This window comes from Trichechus manatus, unplaced genomic scaffold (genome assembly GCF_000243295.1).
Source record: "Trichechus manatus latirostris isolate Lorelei unplaced genomic scaffold, TriManLat1.0 scaffold00028, whole genome shotgun sequence".
NCBI lineage: Eukaryota > Metazoa > Chordata > Mammalia > Sirenia > Trichechidae > Trichechus > Trichechus manatus.
In genome coordinates this window covers 7,524,040-7,539,092 of record NW_004443964.1, presented here as the reverse complement: position 1 = coordinate 7,539,092, position 15,053 = coordinate 7,524,040, and the positions used below count along the sequence as shown (strand labels likewise).

At 53.2% G+C, this 15,053-nt stretch overlaps 1 protein-coding gene across 3 annotated transcripts in view; it reads left to right on the top strand.

Annotated features, from left to right (window-relative positions):
• RAB37 (RAB37, member RAS oncogene family) overlaps positions 1-14,178 on the top strand; it is a 56,207-nt gene extending 42,029 nt beyond the window's left edge. Inside the window, exons 1-9 of one of the 3 annotated variants that reach the window (XM_004374168.2) lie at positions 4,978-5,106; positions 8,523-8,633; positions 9,666-9,707; positions 10,209-10,275; positions 10,371-10,423; positions 11,458-11,523; positions 12,118-12,174; positions 12,255-12,331; positions 12,514-14,178. In XM_004374168.2, coding sequence (XP_004374225.1) covers positions 5,014-5,106; positions 8,523-8,633; positions 9,666-9,707; positions 10,209-10,275; positions 10,371-10,423; positions 11,458-11,523; positions 12,118-12,174; positions 12,255-12,331; positions 12,514-12,619 — 672 coding nt within the window. In that variant the 5' untranslated portion in view covers positions 4,978-5,013 and the 3' untranslated portion in view covers positions 12,620-14,178. Of the gene's footprint in view, positions 1-4,977; positions 5,107-8,522; positions 8,634-9,665; positions 9,708-10,208; positions 10,276-10,370; positions 10,424-11,457; positions 11,524-11,662; positions 11,929-12,117; positions 12,175-12,254; positions 12,332-12,513 lie in introns of those variants that run through there. The other 2 variants (XM_012554949.2, XM_023729262.1) reach the window with 2 other exon arrangements.
• The last annotated feature ends 875 nt before the right edge of the window (positions 14,179-15,053 follow it).

Below are 15,053 nucleotides of genomic sequence, written 5' to 3'. Positions count from 1 at the left end.
AGAGACCATCTCAAGAATAGATTTGACACAATAAACACTAATGATCAAAGACCAGACGAGTTGTGGAATGATGCCAAGGACGTCACACACGAAGAAAGTAAGAGGTCATTAAAAAGACAAGAAAGAAAGAAAAGACAAAAACAGACGTCAGAAGAGATTCTGAAACTTGCTCTTGAACATTGAGTGGCTAAAGCAAACGGAAGAAATGAAGAGCTAAGCGAAGACGTCAAAGGGTGGCTCGAGAAGACAAAGTAAAGTATTATAATGACATGTGCAAAGACCTGGAGTTATAAAACCAAAAGGGAAGAACATGCTTGGCATTTCTCAACCTGAAAGAACTGAAGAAAAAAAATTCAAGCCTCGAGTTGTAATACTGAAGGGTTCTATAGGGAAAATAATGAATGACAGAGGAAGCATCAAAAGAAGATGGAAGGAATACACAGAGTAACTGTACCAAAAAGAACTGGTCGACCTTCAGTCATTTCAGGAGCTAGCATATGATCAAGAAACAATGGTACTAAAGGAAGAAGTCCAAGCTGCAGTGAAGACACTGGCGAAAAACAAGGCTCCAGGAATTGACAGAATAACAATTGAGATGTTTCAACGAACAGATGCAGCGCTGGAAGTGCTCACTCATCTATGCCAAGAAATTTGGAAGACAGCTAACTGGTCAACTGACTGGAAGAGAGCCATGTTTATGCCTATTCCAAAGAAAGGTGAACCAACAGAATGTGGAAAGTCTCGAACGTATCATTAATATCTCTTGAAAGTAAAATTTTGCTGGAGATCATTCAAAAGCAGTTGCAGCAGTACATTGGCAGGGAACAGCCAGAAATTCAAGCCTGATTCAGGAGAGGACATGGAATGAGGGATATCATTCCTGATGTCAGATGGATCTCAGCTGAAAACAGAGAATACCATAAAGATGTTTACCTTTGTTTTATTGACTATGCAAAGGCATTCGATTGTGTAGATCATAACAAATTATGGAGAACATTTTGAAGAATGAAAATCCCAGAACACCTCGTTGTGCTCATGAGGAACCTTATACATAGACCAAGAGGCAGTTGCTCAAACAGAGTAAACGGAAACTGCATGGTTTAAAGTCAGGGAAGATGTGTGTCAGGGTTGTATCCTTTCACCACACTTATTCAATCTCTATGCTGAGCAAATAATTTGAAAAGCTGGACTATATGAAGAAGAACACGGCATTGGGATTGAGGAAGACTCATTAACAATCTGCGTTACGCAGGTGACACAACCTTGCTTGCTGAAGGTGAAAAGAACTTGAAGCACTTACTGATGAAGAACAAAGACCGCAGCCTTCAGTATGGATTACACCTCAACATAAAGAAAACAAAAATCCTCACAACTGGACCACTAAGCAACACCATGATAAACAAAGAAAAGACTGACATTGTCAAGGATTTCATTTTACTTAGATCCACAATCAACACAATGGACGCAGCAGTCAAGAAATCAAACAACGCATTGCACTGGGCAAATCTGCTGCAAAAGACCTCTTTAAACTTTTAAAAAGTAAAGCTGTCACTTTAAGGACTAAGGTGCCCCTGATCCAAGCCATTGTGTTTTCAATCACCTTATATGCATACGAAAGCTGGACAATGAATAAGGAAGAAGAATTGATGCCTCTGAATTACGGTGTTGGTGAAGAATACTGAATATACCATGGACTGCCAGAAGAACGAACAAGTCTGTCTTGGAAGAAGTACAGCCAGAATGCTCGTTAGAAGCAAGGATGGCAACACTTGGTCTCATATACTTTGGACATGCTATCAGGAGGGACCAGTCCCTAGAGAAGGACATCATGCTTGGTAAAGTAGAGCGTCAGAGAAAGAAAGAAAGATCCTCAACAAGATGGCTGCAACAAGGTGGCCTCATCAGTGGCTGCAACAATGGGCTCAAGCATAACAATCATTATGAGGATGGTGCGGGACCGGGCAGTGTTCCCTCCTGTTGTACATAGGGTCGCCTTGGGTCAGAACTGACTTGATGGCACCTAACAACAACAGCATGTGCATTTGGGGATGATGTGAGCTGTGGGGGCAAATTGAAGGGTGTGTATGCTGTGATGTGATGTATGTTCTTATGGTGTGACATGAACTGTCAGCAATTGTGATATGGTAAGAGGTACATGATGTTTAGGGTGAAATGAGGTGTGTGTGTTTGGGGGAATAATTTGAGATGTATGTTTTTGCAAGTTGTGTATATGTGTTTTTAGAAGTTGTGTAAGGCTTTGTGTTTTGTGGTATATGACGTGTGTGTTTGTGGTATGATGTAGGAGTGTCTGTTTGTTGTATGATATAAAGTATATGTGTTAATGGCATGATATGAGGTGTGTGTGGGAAGTGTGCATTTGTGGTGTGCGTTATGTGTGTTTGTAATGTGACTTAAGGTGTATGTGCTATGATGTGGTATGTGTGTGTTTTATGATGTCATGTGTATATGTAGTGTGAAGTGAGTAAGTCTGTAGTGTGAGTTATGTGTGTTTGTGGTGTGACATGAGGGGTATGTGTTACGATGTGAGGTCTATGTGTGTGTGTGTGAGGTGTGTGTGTCTGCCGTGTGATTTGAGGGATACGCGTATATGTGGTATGAAGTGAGTTAGGCGTATGTGTTTGTTATGATGTGAGGTATAGGGAGGTGATATGTGTGTGTTTGTGGTATGACTTAAGGTGTGCATGCGTGTTATAATGTGAGGCCTGTGTGTGTCTCAGGAGAGATTGAGGCCACCGTGGCGTGTACACAGCATAGAAACGAAGGTTAAGAGGCCTGGATTTCCCCGAGCCCGTGTTCTGCATCGGCCTCATCCTGGCGACCACGTCCAAAAAGAGCCTGCTCCCTTAATGAGCCGTGCTCCCTGAGGCAAGGCCCTCCCTCTGGGGCACACCTGCCTCCCTGCACAGCCCCAGTCCTGAACACTCCTGACCCAGGCCCACTCCTGGCTCACTCAAGGCTGCCCTTGAACACACCACAGGACGTTGCACTGTCCCGGCGGGCCTCGTCACGGTGCCTTGCCACCGTGTTTATGGACTTCTTCCTTCAGTCAGATTGGTCCATGTAAGCCACAGCGTGGCAATGCAGCAAGACAGTGGTTTGATTTCCTCGATTATTTCTGGAGCGCTCACGCTGATGTGCAACCTTCCTCATTCTGAACCTTCCACAGGACAAAGAGGGTCTTGGTGGAGCCAACACCACAAAACAGCTGTAGGCTGCTGGAGGGCCTGGTTCACAGTGGGCAGCGAGCAAGAGGCATGCCACGTCCCTGCTCGCCTTCGTCTTCCACCATTACCCTCTTGCAGTGAAAACCCTCTCCCCTGCAGGGAGCATGCATGCATGAGCCCTCTGAGGCCCGGGAGCCGGGATGCTGAGCAGACCAGGCGTTATTTGGTTCGTTATGATGTGACGTGTAGGGAGGTGATGTGTGTAGCCCACATCACACATCTGAGGGGCTGTGCAGCTGCTACACTCCACGGATCTTTCCCACACACAGATGAGGAAACCGAGTTTATGATATGCCACCTCCCAAGCTCCTTGCTCTACACAGGTTACTCTGTCCCTGCCCTGGGCCCTTCTCCAGCTGCCAGAAAATAGCTCCAGCTGATGCCAAAAATTACAGGGCTGGAGGCTGCTGTACACACGGCCGGTCCCCACAAGGCCTACTCCACAAAGGCACAAACTCCTGTTGCTGTTGAGTCAACTCCGACTCACAGCGACCCTACAGGACAGAGCAGAGCTGTCCCATAGGGTTTCCAAAGAGCACCTGGTGGCTTTGAACTGCAGGCCTTTTGGTTAGCACCCCGTAGCACTTAACCACTGCACCACAAGGCCTGTGGTCACCTATAAGCCACATCTGCACCTTACCTCTGAGCCCCAACACCTAAGAGGTGCAAGGGTCCCGCCGCCTTCCTACACACCCCTCCGTGATGCGCTCACTCTGTTCCTCTGTAACCTGAATTCACCTGTATAGAATGTTGGGGGGAAGGTGGTGATTGAATGGTTGGCCCAGGCCACATAGGAGTCCCTGAACCCTGCTATGGGGACACTCCCCACCCACCCTCACCTGCTGTGAAGTTGCAGGGTTCTTAGGATGTCCTGGTGCCTCTCCTCAAAAAGATCCAGGGCTTCATGGATCATTCAATACCAAACGTGTAAGGCCCAACGTTTTCGGCCTTCTTGGACAGAGCTAGGTGTGGGAGCTGTTCTTGACTAAGGCCCAGGCTGCCTTGGGAGATCAGGGATTGGAGGTGTATGCGGGAAGTCCGCATGGGAAGGCTCTCCCATGGTGGGACGATCAGGGTGCAGCCAGGCAGGTCAGGAGGAAATGAGAGGTGATGATCCTAAAGGGTCAAAGTCCGAGCACCAGCTAGGGCCGGGAAAACCGCAGGGCAAATGTGCTGCAGGTGAATATCGGTCCGTAAACAAATTTATTCGGATGAGAACAGGCTAGGGTGCGCTAGAGCAGGCACCTTGGCGCTGTCCTCAGAAAGCACCAAACGCTGAGCTGAGATGCCGGGGGCGTCCCAAAGGGCCAACTGTTGGCCGCCTTCTGGATGGGCCTCGGGCGCAGCCTGCTGGCTGCGCTGCGTAGCTGCACGCGGAACCCCGGCGCCAGTCCGGGGGTCCGGACCATGCAGACCTCCGCAGCTGGTGAGGTCTCCGGGGACAGCTACCCGATGGGAACCCACCGCCAGCTGCTGGTGGCCTTGGGGGAGGGGGGCGGTCCGAGGGCTGAATTTAGTCCCTGTCCTCTGAGCTCTGGGCCAGGCCAGTGTTGCTCAGGAAATGCCCGCCACCCCTAGGGTGCTGATCCTGCGGCCCTGCGCGCCCTGCTGGGAGAGGGTGTCGTCGAGGGGTGGCGGGTGGGGAGGAGTCTGCGGGGTCCACGCCAGGCCGGGGGAGGGGAGGAAGGAGTGGGCGGAGCCCGGGGCGGGGCCGTTCCTGCGCTCTCTCAGCCGGTCGCCAGCCCCAGCTTACCTCTCGTCCAGGGACATGCCGGGCACGCCAGGCGCCGCGGCCACCCAGGATGGAGAGGCCCCCGGGCGCTCCCCGCCCTGCAGTCAGAGCTACGATCTCACGGGCAAGGTGGGTGGGCGCTGCGCCCAGCGCCGGGGACTCCATACGGGCTCCGAGGGGCGCCCCTCCCGGTGCCCTTGTCCCTGAGACCCCAGCCTTCCCTGCCCAGCCCCTTTCTGGCTGCGACTGCAGTGGATTCAGCCCTTCCCCAGGCAGCAGGGTCTCCCGGAGGAGGGAAGGAAGGAGGGTCAAGAGGCAACCTCTGGGCGCACCCCAAATTCTAGGGATGGGGCTGGCTCGGCGGGGCGGGGCGAGGAAGGTCGGAAAGACTGAGCGACTCCGGATCTCTGGGACCCCAAGTCCTGGTGGCGCAATGGTTAAGCGTTCGGATGCTAACTGAAAGATTGGCTGTTCGAACCCACCCGCAGCTACGGGGGGAAAGATGTGACAGTCTGCTTCCGTAAAGATTTAGTCTTGGAAATCCTATAGGGCAGTTTTACTGTGCCCTATAGGGTCGCTATGAGTCGGAATGGACTCGAGGGCAATGGGTTTGGTTTGGTCTTTTTGACTCTGCGGCCAAGGAGCCCTGGCGGCGCAAATGGTTAAGAGCTCAGATGCTAACTGCAAGGTTGGGGGTTCAACCCACCCAGCGGCTTCCGTAAAGATTACAGCCAAGAAAACCCTACTCTGTCCTATAAGGTCACTGTCAGTCGCAATTGACTTGTCAGCCCCATGCCTCTAAAACAAACAAACAAAAAAAACTTGTAGTCTATTCCAACTCATAGTGACCCTACAGTGCAGGGTGGAACTGCCCCCATAGGGTTTCAAGTCTGTAATCTTTACGGAAGCAGACTGTTGGATCTTTCTCTGTGGAGCTACTGGTGGGTTTGAACCACCCACCTTCCGGTTACAAGCCCAGCTCTTAACCACAATGCCACTAGGGCTTCTATACCTCTCAGTAGGAATTAAATAAACAACCCTCCGAAGGCACAGACGCCCACAGTGCTAGGAAAGGGGCTGCCGGGAGACTCAGCCAGGACACCCTATAGCGGAGGGGCAACTCGAAGTGAGCGCCCTTTTTGTAGCTAAGCTCAGTGGGGACATGATATCCCATTTCAACGTCCTAGCCTGAAATATCCTCCTGGTCCCCCAGCCTTACTCCTTCCCTTCCCACCCACTCCTGTCACTGTTCCTCATCTTCCTTTTGAGGAAAGTGTTGCCAACCAGGAAGCAGGCCCACCTGGGAATGTTTAGAGCCTGAGAAAGAGCTCATCGGTTAGCCACAACTTCCCTCACCTGGGAGGGGGGCCGTAAATCAGCTCTCTGGGACCCATTCCCTCTGTGCAGGGTTGTCCTGTACTGATGCAGGTGAGGGTGGCAGTGGACACTGGTCTGTTGCGCCTCCCTCGGTGCCTGCGGAAAGGACACATACCAGGAGCTCTGAGAGTGGGCATAGGTGAGAGGGGGCTATCCAGCCTTATGCTGCATGACCTTGAAGGCAACCTGCCTCTTGCTGTGCCCTAGTTTCCTCCCCGTGCCTCCCAGCATTCACTCTCACTGGGAGCCCCGCCTCCACCCCCAGCATTTCAGGGGAAACCACTCTGCAAATCAGCCACTCTGAGCTGTTGAGATAATCGTCCTGTGTGTGCTGGTGGCAGGAAATGGGCCCCTGCACCTTGAGGGGAGGGGAGCGGCCAATGGCCAACCCCAGCCTGGTGGGACCACCTGGCCTCCTTGCCCCACAAGCCAACTGGGCTGTTTGCTAGGAGGTGGCAAACTGGGCAGTTGTTTGTGTTTGGTGGCTTCGCCTGGCTCGGTGGGTGGCTGCATCGTTTGCTCAAGGCAGCTGTGATCTGTAAAGTACACAGGCACTCGACTGCCCTCCCTCCTTCCTTTCCCGGGGGCTGGGAGCAGGAGCCAGAGAGGAGGGTGGGCTCCAGAGTGCTCCCCACCCCCACTTTCCACCTGGCCCCCTGGTCGAGTCCTTTCCACACTCCCCAGTCCCAGACTTGTCCCAGGGACTGAGTCTAGGACAGTCTGGGAGGATCCTGGAGGCAGCTCCTCGGGCTGGATAAGAGGAACGGGGGCCCCTGAGCCACTCCTCCCTGTCTCAGGTGGTTGGAAAGTTTGCTGTTCATGTCAACATTATTGGCCTTAATCAATAACAGACTCCCAGGAGGCCTCAGAGGAATGAGCCTCCTCCCCTCCACCCATGTAGAAACCACACCGCAGAGAAACGGTCTTCTCAAAGCCAGGACTCCAGCCTTCAAACACCTTCTGCTCAGCTCCCCGGCTTCTTGCCAAAACTAGCTAATCCCACTGCCCCATGCCTTTAGGCTCTATTATCAAGGTCAAAACAAAAAACAAAAAACCCGTTGCCACCAAGTTGATTCCACGCTTCAAGGTAAACCTGTGCTTCATAGGGTTTTCAATGGCTGTGACCTTTGGGAAGTAGATCTCCAGGGCTTTCTTCCAAGGTGCCTCTGGGTGGATTTGAACTACCAACCTTTCAATTAGTAGCCGAGCTCTTAATCATTTGCACCACCCAGGGACTCCTATTGTCAAGGTCAGAGCCTCACAAATAATGCCGGTTTAGGTCTAGACCTCTGTTTTGCAAGGTTGAAGAATGACAGGACAAGGGGCTCCCCACCACCACCCCTAAGTGTCCCCCAGAGGAGAACAGCAGAGACTGGTTAGACAATAAAGGGGAGGGGCGTATCCCACCCCACCCACTCCCTCCCTGGAGCTCCTGCTCTGCTTACCTAGAGTGACCTGGGATGCCATTTCTAGCCACTTGTCCATTTGGGTTGTTTCTGCTGGAAGAACTTCAGACTAAGCGTCTCCCCTCTTCAGTATAAGTTTCAACCTTTCCTAATTCGTGCAAGCCTTTACAACCATAGAATGTCATTGTAAAACTTCCAACTCGATGTTGTGACTCAAAAACCCCAAACAGTAGTCATTTTAGAATGTGCCTGTGCAACCCACAGTGTCCACCCCCTCAGATCCTGACATGCTCCTGCAGGTGAGAATATCCCTGTCTGAGATGTGAACACTTCCCATTCCCAGCAGTCCAGCCCCGCCCATATGTGTCTACATGAGGCCAGACTCACAGAGAGGGACTAATCCCTGCCTGGTGTGGGTGGATGTGGCCAGAGTCCAGACCACATAAGTGTAGTGCTTCCCTGTGGCCACCAAGCACATCTGGGAACCTCCTAGTGCCAAGACCTTGACTCAGGCTTCCAAGAAACTGCATGAGGACAGGAGGGTCAAAGGGAGCACCTGAGAGGTGAGCTGAGCCAAAGAATTTGGAATGAAGGGACAGGTGAAGCCGTGGGAAGGCTTTGGGAAGCAGGTACCTCTCAGAGCTGTCAGCATCCTTCCTCCTCTCTCCCCCTCTGACCCTCTCTCCAGGGCCACTCTCCCTGGAAGCCCGGAAGCACCCCCTCCCCCAAGCCCCATTAACTGCCTCTGCCCCCATCTCCTAGGTGATGCTTCTGGGAGACTCAGGCGTCGGCAAAAGCTGTTTCCTACTCCGATTCAAAGACGGGGCCTTCCTGTCCGGGACCTTCATAGCCACCGTCGGCATAGACTTCAGGGTGAGGTGCTGCAGGCTCCTCCTCCCACAGCCAGCTGGGGCTCAGGTGACAGGGGTGCTGCCCTTGCAGCTCCTAAGGACCCCTGTGACTCGCCGCCTGGGGGGCACTAAGATGCTCCCCTAGGGACCACAGAGGGGCTAGAGGATTCTGCCTTGGTGGGCCCCTTTGCCCACTTACAGGATGGAAGAAACCACGGATGAGTCTTCCTTTTCCTCCACTCCTGGGGGGAAGGGCTGCCCAGGACAGGGCCGACACCTCCCACTGGGTGAGCTGACTGTCCTGGCCCTCGGTGCCCCGTATTCATTGCTCTTTGCGACAGGCCCCTTTGGCAAGGCCCCCAAAGGCCAATCAGCAACGCATGGGGTTTAAGAGCTGGACTGGTCATGTGGGAGAGAGCAGCTTGTCACCCTGACGACTCCATCTTTACAAATCTGCATCGGGGATGCGGAGTATTGCATGCCCACCAGGACCAGGACAGGAAAGGTCTAGCCCTGGCACGTGGGGTCTGCAGAGGCCTGTGCCTCCCTCCCAGTTGGAGCTGAAACTTCATGTAGCAGAACAAGGGAGCCAGCTAGAGGAAGGATACCCCTGCAGATAGATCCCAGCCTCTAAGGTCCCGGGCTGCTGGGAGGCATCTCGTCTCTGAGAGCCAGGTTGCAGTGATGGGGCTGAGCTCTGGGAGAGGCAGACTGAAGTGGGGAGGGGCAGGGACTCCAGTGTCCACTTTGTGCTGCCTGTCGAGCCTTGGGGAGAGCCAGGCAGGTTCCCAGGCTCCCCTTGCCCTGCTGTGTTGTGAGAAGAGTAGATAGAGCCCCCAGAAGAAAAGGCTCCACAGTGGAGGTGTCTGGGGACAGGCTCCCCACTGTCCCGATGGGGTGATCTGGCTGGTGATGTCCCTGGGACTCATCACATCTCCTCAAGCCCTAGAGAGGGACCAGGACAGGAGCCTCCACAGGAGGTTGTCTGCAGAACTCAGGACCCAAGCCGCCCCGCCTCCGCACCCACCTTTTCCTCTGCCCTTCTGTCTTTCAGAACAAGGTGGTGACCGTGGATGGTGTGAGGGTGAAGCTGCAGGTGAGACAGGGGCTGGGAAGGGACAGGAGGATGGAGAGCCTGCCCTAGCTCCCCAGCCAAAATCACGCATGGCCTGCAGCCCAGCCCTCAGCCTGGGGTAATTTCCTGTGGGGCACAGGAGAGGAAATGGCTTGTGATTGTCTGATATCTGCAGAAAAAGCAGTTCCCAGCCACCCTGTCTTCAAAGGCAGCTCCAAATGCCTTCAGACAAGCTCAGCCTCCCTTCATCTCCTCACCAGTTTCCAGGGCCTCATCCACTCTAGGTTGGACACCCCCAGCCCCTGGGCTGGGGAGGAGGAGACAGCCTGAATGAGCTTGAGAACTCAAGTAACCACCACTTTTTAGGAGGTTGTCAGAGGCCCAGAAGCCCATGAGAACCTAGAGAAGGAAACCATCCCACCTTCCCACACACATCACTCACACACCATAACACGAGTTTCCTCTACCCAGCACAGTCCTTCCACCCTGCCTCCTCCTGCCCATTTCTCCATCCTTTCCTAGATCTGGGACACCGCGGGGCAGGAGCGCTTCCGCAGTGTCACGCATGCCTATTACCGAGATGCCCAGGGTAAGTTCTCATGCCCTCCAGCCCCTTCTGCCAACCCGTTTGTGGCATACATCCTTCTGCTCCAAGTCACCCCTGTGCTCTCTCTCCTGCTCCAGCCCTGCTCCTGCTGTATGACATCACCAACAAATCATCCTTCGACAACATCCGGGTAGGTTCTCCCTTCCCTTGGCTCCCCACACACCCACCCACCCATAAGCAGCCAAGACAGAGCCTATGCAGGCCAGTGGGAGGGGGTGGAACATGGAAGACTGCTGCCTTCTGAACAAACACCTGAGCTGTGACTCAGACATAACAGCTGCTGCTGGGTATTTGACTGGCATGTGGATGTGGAAGCCCAGCAGGCCATTCTGCCACTGTGCCACTTATATAGCCCTGACTGTGATTCATGGGTATGTTTCATGTCAAGGTGTTCAGAAATTTCCAGCTTTACCCTGGATAGTTACCCACAGAGACCAAAGAGAGAGCCCAACCACAATCGTCTACACGTACATCCAGCCCAAGTCACAAGAAAGTGACTTAGGCAGACAATGAATGTCTATGTCCTCACAACCAAACTGTTCAAGAGTAGAGACAATAATTCAACAAATACAAGCACCTACTCTGTACACAGCACTGTATAGGTTACATGTGCTCCCTGACCTCAAGGAGCTGACAAGCCAACTAGAGGAACAAGGCAGACAGATATAAGACAGTGGCAAACCCATGGCACTCAGGTTGCCATTGCCAATGCCATGCTTATGGCAGACATTACTAATCAATCACAGTACTTTTGCCCACTGAGCCCTTATGTAGCCTTAGAATCTTCAACAGGGCACTCTAGGAAATCACTGGTGACTACCAACTGATTTGTGAAATACCGTTTCTGTGCCACCTGTATCTTCCATAACACTAAGAATTACACTGTATAGGATTGGTGGGGGGGTCATTGTGGGTTGGGCAATCGAGGAAGGTCAACCAGAGGAGGTGAGACTTGAGCTGTGCATTGCAAGTAAAGATGAGAATAGGAGAAGACTTGGGCTAGAGAGGCCAGAACAAAGATGCAGATGAGAGAATGCACCTGGTGTCATGTTCAGGGGGCAGTGAGTAGGCCATAATCAGACAGGGTAGAAGGAAGGGTGAAAGGGAAGAGGGGAGTGGCCTGGTCCTCTGCCTTGCCCTGGCTCAGTTCGCCCTCTCCCACAGGCCTGGCTCACTGAGATTCACGAGTATGCGCAGAGGGATGTGGTGATCATGTTGCTAGGCAACAAGGTGAGTGGTTCCATGGCAGGGTCAGCTCACCCTGCACCTCCTCTTCTAGTGCCACAGGATCAGCTTCACCCAGCCCCACAGTCACCCAAGAGTGTGTTATCTGGGCATCCTTCCAGCTAAGGACTCTTTCCGTCTCCAGTTCAGGGGTCAGACTCATCTGGAGGCTTCAGCCCAACTCATCGGCCTCTTAAAGCTTTGGAAATGGCCACTCCCAAGGAAAGAGATTCAGGGATGTCCAGCTGCTCGACCCCATGAGGTCATAGTGAGTAGGGTTACAGGTCAGAGGTTAAGACTGGAAAGGGTTAGCCCCAACTACTGACACCCTTCTGGGCTGGGCCACCACACCCTTTGCTAAGCAGAGTTACCCACCTCCCCTGTGCCAGGGGTGAGATCCCAGGGCAGAAAACCCGGCCCCCACGCCAATCACACCCATCTGCCCGCCCAGACTGCAGCTGCCTCTTCTCGGTCCCGCAGGCCACCAGCAGAGGGCGGGCAATACCCACTCCTGGGGCGAAAGATGGGCCAGCTGAGGCAGGAGAGGGGCCAGTTGGGGGCAAGGCCTCCTTCCTCAGAGTAACCCTTCTGGGTTTCCAGGCGGATGTGAACAGCGAAAGGGTGATCCGTTCAGAGGACGGGGAGACTCTGGCCAGGGTAAGTGACTGTCTGTGGGGCAGGCTGAGGGGTGGGGCAGCCAGAGGTGGCTGGCCCTAAGAACAAGCTCTCCCTGGTAGGAGTACGGAGTTCCCTTCATGGAGACCAGCGCCAAGACGGGCATGAACGTGGAGCTAGCCTTTCTGGCCATTGCCAAGTGAGCCTTGATCCGGGAAGGGAATCGCACAGGCAGGGTGGCAGCATCTGGGAACTCCACAGGGCCCAGCCCGGGGCCCCTCTGCATTCTGCATCTGCAGTCCATTTGGTCGGGGCGGTAGGAGTGGGGAGGATGCTCTGCTCCTCATTCCCAGCTCAGACCACTGCTTCTTCCTCTTCAAGGGAGCTGAAATACCGGGCCAGGGGGCAGGCCGATGAGCCCAGCTTCCAGATCCGAGACTATGTGGAGTCTCAGAAGAAACGGTCTAGCTGCTGCTCCTTCGTGTGACCAAGGGGCTCGGCGGAGGCTCCACAGGCCCAGAGGATACAGCCATCTCCCCCAACCTAGTCTATTCCCAAGTGGCTGAGCCAGTGGGGGGAGAGCTGGGGACCTGGTGCACAGCCCCTTCCAAGAGGGAGCTGTCCTCCAGCTTCTACCCTAGTTACTGTAGCTTCCCTGCATCCTGGGAGGGTAAACTATTTACATTTCATTTTAATGTTACATAATTTAATACCAAAAAAGGGCACCAGGGTCCCCAGAAGACGGGCAGCAACCTGGTGGCCCTGTTGTCCTTCAGTATTAGGACTTCTTACGTGGCTGGGCCTGCCTTCTGGCCACAACAAGGAAGGCATTGCTCCAGCCAGCACCAGGGGGTACTGGTGCACTTCTGCCTGGTAACCTGAGGCGTGAGGGCTGGTAGTGACCCTGTTACTACTTTAGCTGGAAAGAGGCTGAGCAGACCCCAGCCGTCATTTCTTCCAGCTCGCCAGGGAACAATCTTCCCCAATAAGACAGGCCCTTGTGCTGGAGGCCTTAGGGGAGATAAGAGATGTGGCTGTGGGAAGGGGCCCAGTGCCCTGGGAGGGAGAAAGAGGAGCAGCAGAGCCCAGGGTCTGTTTGGCTACCTTCAGGCCTTACTAACCGCCTTCCGGGAGACATGTCCCTTTTCCTCCAGCATACAAGCGCACGGGGGCACCTGGGAACATTTGGTTCCTCTTCTCTGGAACTCAGATCCCAAGGAAGCGCCTCCTTCCTGAACCCCTGATCTTATTCACCTTTCTACCTGAGCCCCTTAGACACCTAAGATCAGAGCTGGGAAAAAGATTTTCTTTTTGTCCCAAATCCTTGGCAGTACACAACCCCACAGGCCACTTTTCAAACAGCTGTAGCACTTCTACTGGGTTAGGATCTGCATAAAGAGAAACCCCTGGTTTCTGCAGCAGGTGGGAGGCATAACTGAGCAACCCTCTCCCCACCTGTATCCCCCTAACCCAAGCTCTGCCTCCTCCCTGACCCCACCCCACCCCAGACCCTTTTCTTCTCAAACACCAGGGCCAAAACTGCTTTATCTCCCTCCTACTGAGCCAGGTAAATTAATGCAACGTGTGGGTATATATAATGAAAAATGAGGACAGGCGGATATGTCTGAGGTGAAGACGAGGGTCAGCAAGGGGTTTCTGTGGGGCCAGGGTCACACATTTCCCAAAGCCCTGGCCCAGCGGTTGGAAGTGGACAGGAGAGGCACCTTTACCCCAGCTCGGAGAGGGTTGAGGAAGAGAAATGTGCTGCCCATTCATGAGGACAACTGCATTTGCTTTCAAGGCAGAAATCTTGCTCTCTGAGCAGAGTCAGCAGCTCCCACTTGGGCCTGATAAGGAAGCTCTTGGGGGCCTCTCCCAGCCAGAGCAGGGAGGAGCCTGACCTTGCCAGGCTCTGGGGACCCCAGGCAGGTCACATGCCATTCTATCACGTGGGCTGCTCTGGGTCTGTAGCATTTGTGTTCTTCAGAATTAAATTGCAGTATTTTGAAAAGTACGCCCCCTGCTTCTTTGAGATGTGTCGGGGGCGGGGGGGGGTCATGTTAAAGGGATTTTTATTGCAAGTTGGAAGAACTGTCAAAACAAACCCATTGCCGTGGAGTCTATTCCAACTCATGGTGACCCCATGTGTTACAGAGGAGAACTGTCCCATAGAGTTTTCTTGGCTGTAATCCTAATGGAGAAGGAGCCCTGGTGGCGCAATGGTTAAGTGCTCAGTTGCTAACCGAAAGGTTGGTGGTTTAAACCCACCAGCCACTCCACAGGAAAAAAGACCTGGTGATCTGCTCCAGTAAAGATTAAACAGAAAACCAAACCCATTGCCCTTGAGTCAATTCCAACTCATAGCAACCCTATAGAACAGAGTAGAACTGCCCCATAGGGTTTCCAAGGAGTAGCTGGTGGACTAGAACTGGCGACCTTTAGGTTAGCAGCCAATCTCTTAATCACTGTGTCACCAGGGCCCAATCCAGTAAAGATTACAGCCTAGGAAACTCTATGAGGCAGTTCTACTTTGTCCTATAGGGTCGCTATGAGTCAGAATCAACTCTAAGGCACACAACAATCTTTACTGAAGCAGATCTCTAGGCTTGTCTTCTGAGGTGCCCCTGGCTGGGTTTGAACCTCCAACCTTGAGGGTTAGCCGAGAGCAAACCGTTTGTACCATACAAGGATCCTCACTGGGGGCCAAAATCATTCCATTTCCCCTCATCCTTGGATTTCCCCGATTGGTCTGCTCACCCTTAACAGAGCCTGTGAGCAGCCCTCATCTGGCAGGAGGCAGCTGGAAGAAGGCTTATCTCGTAGTCCTAATAGTTTATTTAACTGTTGAAAATAGTTAGGGCTTTTTTCTCTGTGGAGGGTATCCAGAGGTTGGTTACCTGACTCTGTTCTGCCTCTCCCCA